The 20625-nt window shown below is 36.5% G+C and overlaps 1 protein-coding gene across 2 annotated transcripts in view; it reads left to right on the forward strand.

Moving 5' to 3' along the window:
- The first annotated feature begins 13132 nt into the window (after nt 1-13132).
- Nucleotides 13133-20625, forward strand: part of LOC115212893 (dnaJ homolog subfamily B member 12) — a 65976-nt gene continuing 58483 nt past the window's right edge. The window contains exon 1 of one of the 2 annotated variants that reach the window (XM_036504097.1): nt 13133-13308. In XM_036504097.1, the coding sequence (XP_036359990.1) occupies nt 13176-13308 (133 nt within the window). In that variant the 5' untranslated portion in view covers nt 13133-13175. The remainder of the gene's footprint in view (nt 13309-20625) is intronic. The other variant, XM_029781689.2, reaches the window with a different exon arrangement.

Genomic DNA, 20625 nt, shown 5'->3' on the forward strand with positions numbered 1-20625 from the left:
CCAAAAACCTACATGAAGCTCCATTATTTGCTTTGGCATGGTTTCATATGGCTTGATATGCTTCCTAACACCAACCGCCTTACAGAGTGTACTGGATGCTATATTCATGACACCACTGGATGCTATATTCATCAAGGCGGCAAGCTGGCAGAAACATTAGCACGCTGGGCAAAATGCGTAGCTGTATTTCGTCTGTCGTTACGTTCCGAGTTCAAATTCCGCTGAGGTCGACTTTGCCTTTCATCCTTTCAGGGTCGGTAAATTAAGTACCAGTTTCGCACTGGGGCCAATGTAATCGACTTAATCCCTTTGTCTGTCCTTGTTTGTCCCCTCTGTGTTTAGCCCCTTGTGGGTAGTAAAGAAATATATATATTCATGACACCACACCAGTAAGATTACCAAGTAAGTTGCAAGGAGAAGGATCCCTCTTAACTGAGTAGGGTTGTGGTAGTGGCTGATGTGACTTTATACCAGGTGGTGAGAAGCTAAGGTATAATAGACAGATAGGCGCAGATGTCTTGCTATAGAAGAGATACATAGCTATCTTGCAGTGTACATGAGTGAGTGAGAGTGGCTGGAAAGAAGATTGAAATGTTGATGACAAGATATCAGAGTATACTCTCAAGGTACTGCAGAATGAGAATACAGACTGAAAATCGGGAGGGGTGGAAATTTCATTGGAGTGTGAGAGGAGAGTGACCAGTGTTTAGAGATAGAGGTAGAGGTTAGTATAGGGAATGATGTGCTAGGGTGGAGGTGTGGTCAATGATAAGTATTAGTATTGGGGAGAAGGTAAAAGAAATAGCTCAGAAAGGAGGAGGTGATAAATGACAGTACAAGAAGGGTAGAAAGCAGCTGTATAATAAAATTGTAGCTAGAAAAATAAGGAGATGATATGTGGAGTGGGAGAGAGAGAGAAATACAGGGACAGAGATGGAAGTTAGAGGTATGTAGAGATGGCTATAGTTAGTGGTGCTGATATGAGTGGAGGAACCAAGACATGGGAAGAAGTGGTAAAAGCTTTTCTTGGGATGCTTTCATCACTTCTGATATACCTCATCTAAACTAGGACAGATTTGTATAATTGAATGGACTTTAACCCTTTAGCATTCACCTTATTGTCTTATGGCTTGACACACTTCCTAACACCAACCACCTTACAGAGTGTACTGGGTGCTCTATTCATGACACAACACCAGTAAGATTGCCAAGTAAGTAGCAAGGAGGGGGATCCCTCTTAACTGAGTAAGGTTGTAGTAGTGGCTGAGGTGACTTTATACCATATTGTTTTGAATTAACCATACATTATCTTGTAGCTATGAGATTTTAATGAGGTACCTGTTAATTTTTTGAATATTGTGGGGTTGAGGTGAGAGGCCACATTTGACCAGTTTGGACATAAAACAGGTAGAATATTTTGACTGGATATGGTCAGTTTAAATGCTAAAGGATTAAAAAAGTTTTGTTGGAAATAATTTAGCAGAGCCATTTCCAGTCAAAGTGATGAGATGTGCAACAAAATAGAAAGTATTCTGCAAATTCGGAACTTTAATCCATTTTTGAAAATCAATGTGCTTGCTGCTCATATTCCCACACAACATATATCAATATGTATTGAGACAACTTTGGTATTAAAATAAATTGCTTTAATTTCTTTTTATTATGCATTGTATTAAGGCGGCAAACTAGTACAGTCATTGGTACATTGGACAGAGTGCTTTTCTGGATATTTATAATCTGAGTTCAAATCTTGTTGGGGTTAACTTTGCCTTTCATCTTTTCAGAATCAATAAAATAAAGTACCAGTCATGTGCTAGGGTCAGTGTAATCAACTAACTCTTACCCCAAATTTCAAACCTATTGCCTATAAGAGAAAGAATTATACATTGTATTACTCACCTGTGCTGATAACACATAAAAGACACTCTATAGAGTGGTTGGCATTAGGAAGGGCATCCAACCATAGAAACCAAGCCAAAACAGACTAGAGCCTCGTCTTGCTCCCTGGCTTACCAGCTTCAGTCAAACTGTTTAACCCATACCAGTATGGAAAACAGACACATGATGATGGTGGTGATGGTGATTAGTTTTATCTCTCACCCATTCTGCTTCATCTGCTGGTGCTCTCTCTCTCTCTCTCCCCTCCTCTCTCTCTCCCTTCCCTCTCTTTCTTTCTTATTCACCTGAGTGACAGTACACATCTTAGAGTAGTGATAAATCTTTACTTTTGCAGTGCTCAAGGCAACAATCCTTTCCAATTTATTCATAAAATACACACAGTACACTGTGTAATGTGGTTGGTGAATGAGAAGAGGAAATGTTGCATCAATAAGGCTCTTTAGTCTTGTCATATGTAAGATATGACAACTTCTCTAGTACTAGTGTACTAATGCCATGATAACATGCACCCAATACACTCTGTAAGGTGGTTACCTTACAGAGTGTATTGGGTGCATGTTATCATGGCATAGTACACTAGTACTAGAGAAGTTGTCATATCTTACATATGACAAGACTAAAGAGCCTTATTGATGCAACATTTCCTCTTCTCATTCACCAACCACATTACAGAGGAAGGCATTCAGCAGTAGAAATCAAACCAAAAGTGAAACACAAACAGGGTCCAGTCTTGTAACCTGTCTGTGAGGGTAGTGTCCCTCACTTGCTAACTTGGATTATGATGATCTGTCCAACCCACCCAACATTGAAAGCAGGCACAAGCATGATGATGATAGTTTTCAAAATAAAAAAAAATGAATATTTCATATAAGAAGCAAGGAGCCTGGGATCTTTTCGGTTTGAACAGCAGTTTTTTCTAGCGGTGTCATATGAAATTGTCACCCATAATTATGACCCTAGTATCGATCTATTGCATTTCAATCTGTTTTAGGGTTAGGGGTGGGGGGAAGGGTATCTTTTTTTTCTTCTCCAATGTAAATAAACCCAGTCTGTTTCTTAAACGAGGGACATATTCATACGGCACAGAATGTTTTGATTGGTTGAAATTGATTGGTTGAAATTGCAGAAATTGAAGAAAAACAACAAGAAATATCTTACAAACTACAGAATTTTCTCAATAAAGCCAAGAGAAAAAGATGTTTTATAAACACATTCTACCAGTATACGAAGTTTAAAAGTGTTTAGTTACGTGGAAATTATTTAAAAAAACTGCCGTTCAAACCGAAAAGATCCGGAGCCTGTAAAACAATGAGACTACAAGCCTCGTGTTTTTTGGGGAGCTTGTTTTCTTTCCTTTTTTTCTCTGCAGATCAAATAGTGGCTATAGTTTCAGTTACAAAATTATTGATCAGCAATCAATACTGTTCTGCTTCAAGTTGAAGATGTATTAGTATAAGCTTGTGGTATATCCTTTGCTTTTTCTTGGACTACAAGAGCTGAGTATAACAGCTTTAGATTCATAGCAAATCTAATATAATACTTTCCGATACATCTTCAGATAGGGTGTTTTGATAGTTACATTAGTGTTTTGTGAAGTATATGATACTTAGTGTCAGCAGCTATATTAAGTTGATGGTTTGGACTAATTCGTAGATGTCCCATTAATCCTATTATTTTTGTGTATCAGGTTACAGTTAGCCATTCTACTATAATTAAATATTCTCACAGTAAGTTAAACAAGGCTACTATATATATATATATATATGTATATATATATATATATATATATATATATATATATATATATATATACATATATATATATATATATATATAGTAGCCTTGTTTAACTTACTGTGAGAATATTTAATTATAGTAGAATGGCTAACTGTAACCTGATACACAAAAATAATAGGATTAATGGGACATCTACGAATTAGTCCAAACCATCAACTTAATATAGCTGCTGACACTAAGTATCATATACTTCACAAAACACTAATGTAACTATCAAAACACCCTATCTGAAGATGTATCGGAAAGTATTATATTAGATTTGCTATGAATCTAAAGCTGTTATACTCAGCTCTTGTAGTCCAAGAAAAAGCAAAGGATATACCACAAGCTTATACTAATACATCTTCAACTTGAAGCAGAACAGTATTGATTGCTGATCAATAATTTTGTAACTGAAACTATAGCCACTATTTGATCTGCAGAGAAAAAAAGGAAAGAAAACAAGCTCCCCAAAAAACACGAGGCTTGTAGTCTCATTGTTTTACAGGCTCCGGATCTTTTCGGTTTGAACGGCAGTTTATATATATATATATATATATATATATATATATGCAAATTCTTATGTCCCATCCATAATCATTGAGAATGTATTTAGCAGGAAAATATATGATACATCTACGCAACTCCCAACAAAAATATATTGATCAGATCTTAAACTTTTACAATAATTCTTTGAAAAGAAAGAAAAAAAAAAAAGAAAAAGTAACTGGATTTAGAGAGAAATTAAAATACATATCAGACCTATAGAACAACTGATTCAGAAAAAAGAAATTATCTGGTTCAACTCTTCTTTCAGCTTGAATGAAGCCTTAGACATTGATTAGAAAACATTGCACCACTAACCTCAAAATGTTTCAAGCTGTCTGTTTTCTCCAGAGTAATTGATTTTGAACTCTTTTTTTCATGCTTGGCATTGGTTTTTTTCATTTGTTCAATCATTTTTGTTTCAATGCTAGCATGGGTTAGATGAGTACATAATACTGAGGCATTGTTTTTTTTTTCTTTTTTTTCTGTAACTAGATGTCTTTCCTGTTGCTAACTATTACCTGTACTTCAAATAAAGGAATTTTCATCTTTGAAGATGCTGATATTGTGGATGCTTTGTTGCAAGGGAAATACTAGCAAATGTCTCTGTCTGTGGCTCAGTAATTTTTCAGAGAAGCACAGAGTGTAAACACTTGTACACCCCACCTCATCCCTCCATCCCACATACACATGAGAAAATATTACCTTGCTCGGAAACAGGTGAAGGTTGGTAACAGGAAGTGCATCCAGTAATAGAAAATCTGCCTCAACAAAGTCCATCTCACTCATGGAAGCAAGGAGTTTAAATGATGATGATGATGATGTACCTAAGGTACAAGTGTTAGCTTTAAACTGGATTACTGATTAGTTCTACCACTCAAAGAATGAGGTACAGTCTGATAAGCTTCCATACATTTTCCATCTTCTCAAATTTCACTCACAGGACTTGGGTTGGACCAAGATTGTGACAAAACACTGATGTTCAAGGTGATATGGTGTGAGATCAAACCCAGTACTAAGTGATTGCAAAACAAATTTCTTGACCATGTGGCCATGCTTACAGCCATTATGGTCACACTTACAACCATTAAGCATGGCCATGCTTACAACCAAACTGTCAGGAATAGGTATTAGACAGATTTACCCAAAACACATCAACAGCTTGTTCAGAGTAAGATCTACTTATCAATATGAAATCAGATCTAAGTATTGAACACTTTGGACAATTGCCTGAATCCCTTCAATGAATTTAATTCCAAAATCAATTTTTCAAATACACTCCCACTCAGACTCAGAGGCTTTTTTCTTTTCCTTTCTTTATTTTGCCATGCAAATTGATTGGCGACCTCACTAATGCTGGTGTCATGAAAATGCACCTACTGTATTTCCTGATTGAATTCATCCCTTTAGTATTAAAGTCTGATTTAAAACTTAATTATCCAAGCAGAATAAAAAAAAAAAGAATATTGTCTGCTTCCAGAAACAGTGAAAATTTGAAATTGTCCTGCTCCCTTGATATTAACTTCAGCACAGTCAAGACAATTGTACAGAAAGATTATTCTCCAAAGAAAAAAACATGGGCACCAACAGTAAAAAATCAAGGAAAATCATCAACAATTTTTACAAGAATCAATTAATGAGGACCCAACTTTAACTTTGAAAAGAATGAGAGAACTTTTAGAAGAGAAATTTGATTTGACTGTTTCATTATCAACTATTGATTGCTATCTTGACAGCTTTGGATACACTCTGAAAAAATTAATGATTCACCATCATGAAAACACAAAAAAAGAAGCAATGTTATTACGCAAAATGGTTTCAAGATAATGGATTGGCCATTCATTGTGTATATATTGATGAAACAAATTACAACATTTGGATTTCAAGACAAATGATTATTATATTTGCTAAATACTTATATAAAATTTTTGTTTATGAAATATTTTTACAATCTATTTTATTTTGAAGGTCAATGGGCAGAGCTTACCATGGAGGTCAAGCAATTACCAATCACTCTTCTACTAAAGAGGCAAACTTAAACGTTATTGCCGTTATGGATACGTCAGGTCTTATCCAATTCGAACCATTTAAGAAGATCACAACATCTGAATCTAACAGTTTTTTACATCAATGTTCACCAAAGATCACTGTTGACTACATCAGGTCCTGTCATATTTATTATGGATAATGTGCACATCCATAAATGTGCCAATGAAATTGATCTCGTGTCACAACATACGGTTTAAATATCTACTTCCTTATTCCCCAATATTTAAACCCGTTGAGGAAATGTTCAATGAATTGAAATCTTTTGTGAAGCAGTATCTACAGACTCATAAAAATGATCTCTACAACAGATCAGAAAATTTGCCCATGATGATCCATAGAATGAATATTTTTAAAACAGCAATGTATCTTACAATGGATTCAATATCTGCTGTAAATTGTGCAAGATATGATCAACATCAAACATTTTTCATCCAACAAGCATTGAATATGAAGGTTTTGTGAAATATTTATGATTACAAGTGTTTTAAAATAAATTTAAACTGTTTTAAGTTTAGTTTTTTGTTTATTTTCACTTATGTTTGTTTAAACTTATAGGTGTGTAATTTTTAACTATTTAAGATCCAAATTAGCTTTGATAGCAAAGAGACAAATTCATTTGAGAAAAGGATGAATTCATTTGAGAAAGGGATGAATTCAATTGGGAAACACTGTAGTATACTTTGTTAAGTAGCTGGTGTTAGAAAGGGCCTAAAAGCATAGTCTTAGGTCTGAGATGACTTAGATTTCTGGAGGAAGGAATAGTTGATTTCATCAATTGCAGTACTTGACTGATTATTATTTTATTGTCCCTCAGACAAGAGATAAAATATAAAGTTAACTTCTTTTAAAAAGGCAAATGAGAAAACTACCATCTGGTTTATCATATTTTGTGCTATAGATATAAAAGAAACTTTCAATTTTGTATATGGTTTTCAAGGCTCTTGATATGAACTCAAGTAGTGAAACAAATTTTGTCGTAAGTTGTGAAGGTCATTATACTGATAAACACACACTGGCTGTATTTCATTTCCCTTGTAGGATGTGAGGTTGGCACTGGTTGGGTGCCTCACATTTCCTTACTTAGTTGTAGAAAGGAAAACAGTGGGAACACAAATCTCCGAACAAATAACAATAATAATTTATTTTCGCCAAAATAAGCTTTTCATCTCTGGACATCGGTAGCCTGGATACCTTGGGGGTGGAAACAGCAGAGTCGGTTTAAATCACAATTGTGAAGGCATTCTTCACAGGTTCGCCTAAGTCATGTTCGCCTTCACACAGAGCTTGTCTGGTTGCGTCTAGCTCTGATGGCAGCAGGAGCAAAAAGAGAGAGAATAGTGGTAAAACCTAGCTGTTGCTGATAACTGCGCATGCGCATAAGGGACTTCCGGCAGGCCTTCTGGAAGACACAATCTTTGCGCATGCGTGGATGAAATTCCCAAAATGGTGTCTGGAACCAGGCGCCACTACAGTGAGCTGATAGAATTCTTAGCACACTGGACAAATTGCTTAGCAGCATTTCTTTTGGTTTTACATTCTGAGCTCAAATTCTACCAAGGTCAACTTTACCGAGTTGATAAAATAGTATCAATCAATTACTGGGGATGATGTAGTCAACAAGCTCCCCTCCCCCAAAATTTCAAATCATATCCCTATAGTTGAAAAGATAATTATTTGTTAATTCATTAAATTTAACCAATTAACTAATCAATTGTTTGATTAATCATTTGGTAATTCAGTCAATTAGCTAGATTTGTCAAAACTCTTTCATTTGCATTTATGACCTCATTAATGATCAGTCTCCTCTGCTCCAATTCTTTTCATTAAAGGTCTACAATTCTTTTCATTAAAGAAAAATAAAGGGGAAAATATTACCTTAACAACTATAAATTCAACAATTTTCCTGACTAAATTGCTTTAGGGCAGTGAAAACATTAAATCAGTAGGGAATCAGACTAAATCTTGAAGTATTTAGTGATGGCCTTTTACAGAGTCAGTTGAAATCCTGTCAAAGTTAACTTTTCCTTTCATCCTTCCAAGATTTCCATTAATACTATAATGGCCCGTCTGCTCTTCAGTGCTTGCTGGCCTCATTCTGTATCCACTCACGTGTCCCTTCCCCTCTCATCACCTTTGTTATATCCACCACTGTCCCAGAGCCTCACACTAACCACTTCTCCTCCAAGTCCTTCTCTCGCTGAGCATTGCCCCCCTCCCCCCATTGGAACTCCTTCCCTGCTTGTATTTTTCTTGCAGATGTTAACTAATATGGCTAAATAGCAGCAGTCTCAATGGTCACAGAGCACCTATGAAAGCCTTGCACCCTGCCTCTTTCTCCAAAGCAGCAAGTAAAATATAAAAAAAATAAATATAAACAATACCAGCTGATTTAATATTCCTCTTAAGGTATTCTAGAATGTTTTTTACCTTTTTCTTGTTTCAGTTGTAGGGCTGCAGACATACTGGAGGACTGCCTCAAAGGGTTTAGTCGAACAAATCCACCCAGTACTTATTTTGAAACTGGTACTTATTCTATCAGCCTCTTTTGCTGAACCACTAAGTTACAAGGATGTAAACAAACCAACACTGAATGTCTCAGAAACCTGGACGTTATCAAAGAAGCTTGAGAGGCGGTTGGATGGAACCTACACTCGCCTCCTTATGAGAGCTCAAAATATCTCGTGGAAGTGTCATCCAACCAAAATGCAAATATATGGGAAACTACCACCTGTATCATCTCTTGTGAAAGGTAGAAGAGTCCAGTTTGCTGGACATTGTTGTAGAGCTGAAAACAAGGCAATTTCTACTCTTCTCCTCTGGAAGCCATCTACTTGCAACACCAGAGGGCGCACACTCTCCTACCCTGATGTAATCTCCAGGGATACAGGCATCCAGCAACAGGACCTCCGTGATGCTATGATGGACCGTGAAGTCTGGCGTAGCATGGTAAATTCCATTGTCGAACAATGATGATGATGATGATGGTAGTGGTGGAGGTAAACATAAAGACACATACACACACATATGTACATACATACAGATAGATAGATGAATATACATATATATATATGTATGAAAGACAGACTTCCACATGATTTCTGCCTACCAAACTTACTCACAATGCATTGGTCAGCCCAGGGCTATAGTAGAAGACACTTGTCTAAGGTGCCATGCAGTAGGACTGAGTTCAAGACTAAATGGGTACTAAATGAACTTCTTAACTGCACAGCTATACCTATACCGGAGCCACTTTTGCAGCATCACAGGCCTCCAGGAAAATGAATGTACTGGGCCCTATAAGCCACAACATACATAAGATGGAATTTGGCCTCAGACCAGTGAGGCCCCAGGAAAACTGCCCAGTGTGCCCATGAAATAAGACGTCCTTGACGTATGCTTAAGAATAGAAATAAATTTAAAGTCTTCTTTGCATTGTTAATATCAGTAAGAGCTGAAATTTAAAGAAAGCTATAACAGACAACAAACAGAAGGCTTTTGGATCTTTACGGTTTGAACGGCAGTTTTTTCTAGCGGTGTCATATGAAATTGTCACCCATAATTATGACCCTAGTATCGATCTATTGCATTTCAATCTGTTTTAGGGTTAGGGTTAGAGTTAGGGTTAGGGTTTGGGTTAGGGGTGGGAGGAAGGATATCTTTTTTTCTTCAGAAATGTAAATAAACCCAATCTGTTTCTTAAACGAGGGACATATTCATTCAACACAGAATGTTTTCACCTCAATTGACATCATTGATTGGTTGAAATTGCAGAAATTGAAGAAGAAAAACAACAAATATATACAAACTATAGAATTTTCTCAATAAAACCAAGAGAAAAAGATGTTTTATAAACTCATTCTACCAGTATACGAAGTTTAAAAGTGTTTAGTTACGTGGAAATTATTTTAAAAAACTGCTAGTCAAACCGAAAAGATCCAAAATTTCTGACCATAAGACAAAATTTTATTTGAGAGAGAGAGAGAGAGAGAGATCCCCTGATATAGTATCATAACTAATCAAGAGAATTCTCTCATCACCTCAGAAGCAAATTTTTATACTAAATCAGATGGTCATCTGAAATAAAAACAAATGTTCACAGAAGGAATGTCCAGAGAACCAATACCACAGATACATAATTGGACAGTGAAGGTGTATACTTCAATGGTTAGAGTGTTCAGCTCACAGTCATGAGGTAGTGAGTTCAATTCCTGGATCAGGCTGTGTTGTGTTCTTGAGCAAGACACTTTATTTCATGTTGCTCCAGTTGACTCAGCTGTAGAAATGAGTTACAATATTACTGGTACCAAGCTGTATAGACATTTGCCTTTCCCTTGGGCAATGTTGATGGCATGGAGAGGGGAGGCTGGTATGTATGGGTGATTGCTGGTCTTCAGTAAATGACCTTGCCTGGACTTGTGCCTTGGTGGAGAACTTTCTAGGTGTAATCCTATGGTCATTCATTTATACATTGGACAGTCATGTATTGAGTAGCAATGAAAAAAGAGACAATTACATATGATGCAATTTCTGTTACACAATTCGTATTTAGGAAAGGAACTGTTCAACTATTTTAAAGACATATTCTGTTACATTTTTATAAATATCTATGCCCAACTATTAACACATAAAGCACAACAGGCCACAATCATGGCCATCAGGCACAGGTCAACAGGCCACAATCATGGCCATCAGACACAGGTCAACAGGCCACAATCGTGGCCCAGATAGACACATTTAATTTATGGGTGTTTATTGGGGTCTAATGTCATTCAAATGCTCTGATACCTCCCAGAATGCAAGAGGACAAATAGTTCAACTAATGACTTTTCAGATGATGTAAAACTTGCCACCGTTATATTATACTAAGAAGATATTTTAACTATTTTTTTGTTTTTTATGTATGCATGGTAGTCTCATTTTCATAAAATGTGCTCAGCAGTCCATGCTATGTAAGTGCAAATCCCAGTGCTTTATGGGTTAATATCATCATCATCATCATCATCGTTTAACGTCCGTTTTCTGCACTAGCACAGGTTGGACAGTTCGACCGGGGTCTGGGAAGCCAGGGGCAGCACCAGGCTCCAGTCTGATCTGGCAGTGTTTCTACGGCTGGATGCCCTTCCTAACGCCAACCACTCCGCGAGTGTAGTGGGTGCCTTTTACATGCCACCTGCACAGGTGCCAGGCTGGGGTCTGGCATCGGCCACGATCGGTTGGTGCTTTTAACGTGCCACTGGCACGGAAGCCAGCCATGGCGGCGCTGGCATCGGCCACGTTTGGATGGTTCTTTTTTATGTGCCACTGGTACAGAAGCCAGTCGAGGCGGCGCTGGCATTGGCCACGTTCGGATGGTGCTTTTTATGTGCCACCGGCACAGGTATCACAACTACTATTTCCATTTGTTTCGATGTTCATGTACATGCACTTGACTCAACAGGTCTCCTCAAGCACAGCGAGATGTTCTGGGACCCAAGGTACTTTGAATGCGCAGGGGCTATGCGGAACTGGTGCCGGAAGCATCCCGGGTCTTTGCAGTCACAGCACATCTCCAGAGATCTCGGTCCTTCGCCATTGCCTCAGTGAGGCCCAACGCTCTGAGGTCATGCTTGACTACCTCATCCCATGTCTTCCTGGGTCTACCTCTCCCCCTGATTCCTTCAACTGTTTGGGAGCGGCACTTCTTCACACATCTCTCCTCATCCATCCGCAGTACATGACCATACCATCACAGGCGTCGCTCTTGCACACCACATCTGATGCTTCTTATGTCCAGCATTTCTCTCAGGGTGCTTACACTCTGTCGTGCATTCACACTGACATTACAGATCCAGTGGATCATGCTAGCTTCATTTCTTTCAAGTCTACGCATGTCCTCTGCAGTCACGGCCCATGTTTCACTACCGTGAAGCAAGGCAGTTCGCACACATGCATCATACAATCTACCTTTCACTCTGAGTCAGAGACCCGTTGTCGCCAGTAGGGGTAGGATCTTTCTAACATATATATATATATATATATATATTTTATCTTTAACTTCTTTCAGTCATTCGACTGTGACCATCCTGGGGCATCGCCTTGAAAGATTTTTTGTCAAATGTATTGACCTCAGTACTTATTTTTTTAAAGCTTGGTACTTATTCTAGCAGTCTCTTTTTATCAAAGTGCTAAGTTTGGTCACCCTGAAGCTATAATAGAAGTCATTTACCCAAGGTGCCATGTAGTGAGACTGAACCACAAAATATGTAGTTGAAAAGCAAGCTTCTTACCACACAGCCACTAATACATGCGTACATACATACATACATACATACATACATACATACATACATACATACATACATACTACATACATACTACATACATATATATGTATGTATATATATAAATGTGTTTATATATATATATATATATATATAGAGAGAGAGAGAGAGAGAGAGAGAGAGAGAGATAGATAGATATACACACACATTGTGTGTGTGTGTGTGTGTGTGAGAGAGAGAGGGGGGGGATTTCCTTTCAGGATGAAATTACTTGTCACTTGACTGTAAACTCATGAACTTTCCAACATCCACACAATAACAATTCTTATTCTGTTTGTATTGAGTTCTCTCTCTTAGAGGTAGTCTTTCCCTGTACACTATATATATATATATATATATATATATATATATATATATATATATATATATATATATATATATATATATATATATATGTATGTATGTATGTATATGTACATGTATGTATATATGTATTTATATTTATATGATAAATATCATCATATCAAGTACAGACGATGATATTGTCGGCCATCAGATAAGGTAATGACGTAGTGTGTCATCGAAGCCAATCAAAACTTGCGTTACTCTGGAGTTTCACTTCCCGTCGAAGGCTATACAGTCAAGATGGAGGGCAATAAGGATGAGAGTGAACGGTGTATTTCGATAGCCGAAAAACATATAGCTGATGGCGAAAAGGAAAAAGCGTTAAAATTTTTAAACAAAGCAGAGAAACTATATCCATCTGTGAAAGCTAGAGGTAACATTACTAATTTAATTTTGCCTAAGTCTTGTGATGAAATGTAAAAGGTTAATGGTGTAACTCAGTTGATTGAATATTTGGAGACAACAGTTAATGCGTATGAATCTTTCTTCTTTTTAGACTCTCATATAATGTCTAAACTATTGTTACATTTATAATTAAACTGTCTTGATTGTGTTGCTCGTTGTTTGGTGTGATATACTTCTTTTTTTGCTTGAAATGTAACCCAGTGTACGAAAATACTTTCTCGGCAAACATTACTGGACCTACCGCTTAGTGAATATGTATGTGTGTGTATATATATATATATATATATATATATATATATTTATATATATATAAATATATTCAACACACTTTATGTACGTACTGTTTAAAGTCATCTATTTTAAAACTAAAAATTCCATTTTAGCTTCTCAAATAGTCTACTCATTTAATAAATGTCAATTAAAATAAAGGTTTCGTAAGCTGTTTTAATTATTTTTGATAGGTGTCAGTTGTTATGTCATCTTGTCGGGCTACGATGGATGATCATCTTCTAGGTTCATTGTGCTACTTACTCATTTTTGCTGAGCTTTTTTTTTCATTATTATTATTATATATATATAAGTTCAACAAAAATAGCTTTGTGAAAGAATCCATATTCTGTTAGATGGCCATGTTTGTTATTATAATACATTTAGATAACTCTATAATAATAGCCTTTTGGGGCGAATTGGGCATCAAGCTATTATTGGTTTATACCGAAAATATTTGCAATGAGGTAGACATGTATGTGAAATGGCTGTGACTGGAAGAACGGTGAGAAAAATAAACGATTAAAATAATGTGTATACGAAAAGTAACATCACGGGTGCTTAAACAGGAGGAAAAGTTGATGTCAACTTTGTTGTAGACCTAAATTACGCCACACAATTTCCTGTGTGTCAGTATCGTATAACAATTTCACCTATTTTTCGCTTGATCGTTTTTGTAAATGGATATTTCATATAAGATGTAACAAATTTGTTGTCTTCTGTGTCTTCGTTTTTAATCACTGGTTAGGTTAGATCGGCTTTTAAATTGATGTCGTGGCATATGCTGAATGGAACAAAAAAAAAATGTTAACTGGATTCACATTTAGAGATATACTTTTATTTTTAATTAGGTCAATCAGCTGGTTGGATTATAGAAAATCCACAGACTCATGGGGTCTAACTTTAAACTTTGGGGTCAATTTTATTCGAAATTTAAACGAATCTAGCACATTATGTTTTCGGTAATAAATGTGCATTAGTTTCAATTCATTATTTACTTTCTTTTGTGTTTTTTTTTCTTCTCCATATGAATGATGTAATAATTCTATGTTTTTCTTTTGAAATTGTAGCAATTAATGATAGTTGTAGGTAGAACGTAGGGTGTGCCTGAAACCTGATAAGCGTTGCAATATTTACTTAATCTTTTTCCGTTCAGAGTTCAAACCTTTCAAGCGGTAAATTCCACCATCACCCTGGATCGATAAAATACGTACCAGTAATATGCTGTTCGATACAATCGTGCTAGTAAAGGGACTTCTAAACAGAAAGAAGCTGCGACCTTAATCCTCATTTAATATCAGAAGATGAGAATTAGAGTCACACACTATTTGCTGTTGTAGATGGCTTAGCCTCACACCACCTGCAATTGTAAACTTAAATGGAACTGCAATAGTATGTGTAATAAACACACATCTTACAATCACTAATTAAGCTGCATAGATATTTAATAATTGTACCCCAAAGTACACCTCAATGTCAATAACTTGGATAATTTTTCCAAAATTTTACTCATTATTAGAAATCTGTCTTCAGAGCAGAGGAATGTTATTGATTTGTATAAATAAGCAATACATCAAAGTCACAAATGAACATACCAGAGTACAAACTTATAGGTGTAACTGTAAGTATTGACGGGCAATACCTTAAGACTGTATGCTCATATAGATCCTCAAATCAATGTCATATCAAGAATCTCTGCAAGATTAGAGGGAGACGTGATTCTTGTTTGTCAGCCCCCTCTTGTTCATCATAATCCTTCAGGCATTAATAAAGGAATACAAGTCAAGCTGCTCCTGGGACTCCTCTATGCTGATGACTTTCTTCTTACAGCTGAATCACTACCAGAACTGGAGAAAAGATTTCAGGAGTGGAAGAAAGCTCTGAAATCAAAGGGTTTCAGAGTTAATTTAGCAAAAACCAAAGTCTTAGTAAATAGGAAAGCTGAAAAATTTCTAATCCCTTCGGGTAGGCTAACAAACAAAAGTCACGTCTCCCTCTAATCTTGCAGAGATTCTTGATATGATTCTTGATACTCAATATGTAGAAAAGGCATATGTAGAAACTCCATAAAGTGTACCTGGTCCAAGCTATGGACACATAAGAGGTGCAGCAGTATCAGTGGAAGATTAACAGGGAAAATATTTTGTGTGTGTGGCAGATGCATCGGTACAACAAACATTAGAAATATACAGAAAATAGACTATCAAATGCCAGGTGGGATACCTAGTAGTTGATAGCTTCCTTTATCTAGGTGACCAAGTCATTGGTGGAAGTGGATGCTCTGAGAATAAGCTGCTAGAATAAGAATAGGCTGGGAAAAGTTCAGAGAGCTTCTACCTTTGTTAGCAACAAAGAGTCTTTCCCTCAGAGTGAAGGGCAGATTGTATGATGCCTGTATGCAAACAGCCATGCTACACAGCAGTGAAACATAGGCTGTGGCTGCAGAGTTCATGCAAAGTCTTGAAGAATGAACCTAATTTGCTTTGCTAGATGTGCAATGTCAGTGTGCAAGTACGCCAGAGTGTAAGCATCTTGAAAGAAAAATTAAGTATAAGAGATACAACTCTGCTAGTATGGTCATGTGATGTGTATGGATGAGGATAACTGCATAAAAAAGTGCTGATCTCTGTGGAGGAACTTGTGGAAAAGGTAGACTCTGGAAGACTTGGGACAAAGTAATGAAGCATGATCTTTAAATGTGGAGTCTCACGGAGGCTGTGACAGGTGATCATGACTTTTGGTGATTTGCTGTGCTTGAGAAGACTTGTCAAGCTAAGTGAAATCGTAATTGTGGCTAGTGCCAGTGACACGTAACAGCATCTGTGTTGGTGACACATAAAAGCATCAGTGCCAGTGACATGTAAAAGGCACTTGTGCCAATGACACATAAATGGCACCTGCTATTCTTTCAGAGTGGTGGGCATTAGAAAGGGCATCCAACTGTAGAAACCAAGCCAAAGTCAGACTGGATCCTGGTGCAGCTCCCTGGCTTGTCCGTTCCAGTCAAAGTGTCTAATCCATGCCAGCATGGAAAGCAGACATTAGATGATGATGACTGTCTCAAATGCCCAGAATATACATCTTAAATACAGATTTTCTGGTTCTAATCAAAGGAAATCTCTTTCAATGGATTAGTAAAATTCCCTACCCATGACAAAGCGGAGGCCTACTCAACTTAATTGTAACACCATCTTGGATAGCACATCAACAATACTGGAAACAGAAAATGATTTTTTCTTATCATGAAGTCATTTCTTTACATATTGAATAGGTTGTGGTTAAAAAGTTCACTTTGAACTATGTGGTTTTGAGTTCAGTCCCATTGTGCAGAAACTTTTAGGGAACCCACTGTGTGTATGGGTGTGTGTGAATGTTGATATCCCACAGCTTCATTTGTCAGTAGAATGTCTTGCACTCAAGAGAAATAGTATGATATTTACATCTCTAGTTGACATTATGATTGATCAGCTTGCACTTTCAAAGATCTGTGGAATAAAAATTCTCTTACTTGGAAAACAGGCAAGGGTTGGTGCCAGGAAGAACATCTTACTGTAAATTCTTCTCAAACAAGCCACTGTCCAATCCATGGTAGCCTAGAAAAATGGACATTAAGACAACAAACAAATGAATGAATCCCATTGGCCAGAATGTCCAAACATTCATCCACTAACAGGCAAAACATCTAGTCAGAAAGGAAATTCAACAAGTAAACTTAGAACTTGTAGATTTCCAAGAAACCTACGAAGTATGTTCCAGGACCAGATGCTATTGCATTTGGACAAAAATTGAAAAATTCACTTCTCAGCATCATTTTGATGCGCATTTCTACTAAAATTGAAAATTGTTACTAAAAGTCCTAAATATCCAAAACATAAAAAAAGAGGCTCTGTTTAAAACCTTTAGGTCCAACACACACCCAGACTGTAAAGCTAAAAATACAAAACAATTTATGCAAAAAGAAAAAAAAGGTGATTGAAGATTTTAATGATCAACAAATATTTTGAAAGCTTGAAATGGTATTCCTACCTCCTTATACAAATACACTGCAAAAGTAAAAGAGTTTCTAGTACAAGGGGATGCTGGAAAGCTCCTGGCTTTGGGTGAAAGAAAATATAGGAGGATCAATTAATTATGATTTTATTCAACATATTCCCCTCTCAGATTCATATACTTATTGCAGTAGTCCTTCAGTTTTTCTAAACCTTGTAAAAGAACTCGAAAGATTGGGCCTCCAACCAAGCCTTTCGCAATATCCTTAAAGCCAAGAACTTTTCAGCACTCTCTTGTACATGATGAAGCACTTCCAACCATAGAAACCATGCCACAACAGACAGTTGGAGTCTGGACTGCTCCCTGCTAGCCAGCTACATGTCAAACTGTCCAACCCATGCCAGCATTGAGAGTGAACGTTAAACGATGATGATTATCTATGATTTAGTATCACTAGATACTTATTATGATGGCAAACTCCCTCACTTAACCTAATGATTGGGAAGAATCACTAGTTTTTGACCTCATGTAAGTGGATACACAAGGAATCCTAAGCCTACCTAATAATCTTAGCCCAGTGACCATACTAACTACCCACCTAGTCAATAATATTGCATCTAGTGTAATAGCACAGTTATGTTTTGCGTGGATTCAGAGTTACTTTGTAAAGTTTTGGGTTCCATCTCACTGCATAACACTTTGAGCAAGGGTCTTCTATAGCCTGGAGTTGACTGATGCCTTGTGAATGGAATTGGTAAATGGAAACTGTATGGAACCCAATCGTGAATGCACATATATGTGAAAGTTGTCATTCCTCATCTTCACTTTCAGAGCCCAATAGAATAAAATATCCTTTACTTGAAAAATAAGGAAGGGTTGCTGACAGGAAAGACATCTGGCTATAAAATGCTGCCTCAAGTATGTCCTTGTCCAACCCATGCCATCATGGGAAAACAAATACAAATGAATGAGCAAATACCAGACACAACACAGCATTCACTGGACACTATATGTTTCTTTAGATTGGCATACAATCCAATGTCATGCCTATTAACGAAAAAGCTTCTAAATCTCACGCACTAAACTATAAACCAAATATCAGTTACACCTGTCTTCTCTAAAACAGAGTCTCAAGCAACATCAGCAACTATCTGACAGTCATTGATCATTTCAATGACATCCAAATGGCACAAACTGCTTGTTCCATCTAGATATTATTAAAATGATCAATGAATGTCAGAATGACTTAGGAGTGCAACAGCTGTGAATCCTACCCTCTATCAACAGTACAAGACCTGGCAGAAAGCTAGGACAAAAAAATAGAGATCGGTATGGTTGTGATTGAACTAGATTTTGCAAAATCCTATGAAAAATATATTTTTAGTGAATTAGTATATGAATGTAAATACTACATATTGAACATTAAGACCTAGAATGGATAGAGTTTTGATTAAAAAGTAGTGCTACAAATAGTTTGCAAATCAGTAGTAACAACTATACTATCGGGAGTACTACAGGGTTCTTTGCTGGAGGTATTTTCACTGTTCCTGTCATACATGAGTTACCTAAAGTAATTATCTCATTAAGTTTGCAGTTGATACTTTGATGTATAAACACTAACATAGTTTTCTTACTGTAAAAATCTATTGTTATTAAAGATTTGGATTGATACATTGCAGATGAAATTCTATGGCTCCAAATGTATAAAGGTAACTGTTGACCTGCTACAACATGATTTTCAATACTGACTCAATATGCTTCCAGAAAGATAGCCAATATAAATATTTTGGTGACCCTTATCACTCACAATCTGAGTTTTGACTTAGAACTTCTCTAAGAGAATGCAATAAAATCATATACATGCTCAATAGGTTCCTCAGAAGAAACTGCAACAAAGATCTTGACATACAAAATTATTTTTAGATCATCATCATTTCACATTTCACATTTGAACTTCCTTGTTAGCTTGGGTTGGATAGGTTTTCTGAGACTGTTTTGTGGCCAGATGCTCTTCCTGTACTGATTCTTTTGATTGCTCTTTACATGATGTAAGGATGTGTGCTTATTCCAAAAATAGGATATACACAATATTTGAAAAGAGAATCCCCTTGGAATCAATACAAGAAAAAGCCTTCATATTAGCACATTGCATATCTAAATATGAGTGCATCAGCAGCAGAATGGTGGCTGAAGGATTCATGTACTTGGAAAAGAGAAAACCTACAAAAGATTTTTATTATGGATGAAATTTTGTAGTGCAATGGATACTGCAAACATGTTTGGCATCTTTTAAAGAGCACAATAAGATCAAAAACGCATACAAACTTTAATTGTATACTTAATAATATTCTGAATAGCAACATGTAACCAAGCACTGACTTGAGACAATATGTAACTCCACAACTAAACACTGATTGTTAGTCGTGTGTCTGTGTAAGAAATCAATATATTCAATTATGCCGTGACCATCCTATAAGTTAAAATAATCATGTTTGTTTGACAAACTTGTTCGGTTACAAATCTTGACATTTGTAGCTATGAAACAACCATGGTATTAAAACAAATTGACTATCTTTCTAATTTATTATGTAATATCATTTTTCCATAATTTGTTTGTAATGCACGTCTTACTTTGAGATTGCTTTACTGTTTATTATTATGTACTAACCATTCCAAATTATTGTATTAAGTTTACCAAATATCTATGAGTAAACTTAATTTGTTGAAGTACTCAAGACATGGCAGTGAAATTCTGTTGTGAAGTCAATTAATAAAAGATTTGCAGTGCACAGGAGGGCTGTGGTTAAGAAGTTCACTTCCTGTCCGCGTTGTTTCGAGTTCAGTCCCACTCTATGGTACCTTGTACAAATGTCTTCTACTATTATCCTAGATTGCTTTATTGTTTATGAATAGATTTGATAGACTGAAACTGAAAGAATACCGTGTGTGTGTGTGTCTGTGTTTGTTTATATTTGTCCTTCACCAAAAATCTGAGTCACAAGCAGTGACATTGTTACCATTTCCCATG

The sequence above is a fragment of the Octopus sinensis genome, linkage group LG6 (genome assembly GCF_006345805.1).
Source record: "Octopus sinensis linkage group LG6, ASM634580v1, whole genome shotgun sequence".
Lineage (NCBI taxonomy): Eukaryota > Metazoa > Mollusca > Cephalopoda > Octopoda > Octopodidae > Octopus > Octopus sinensis.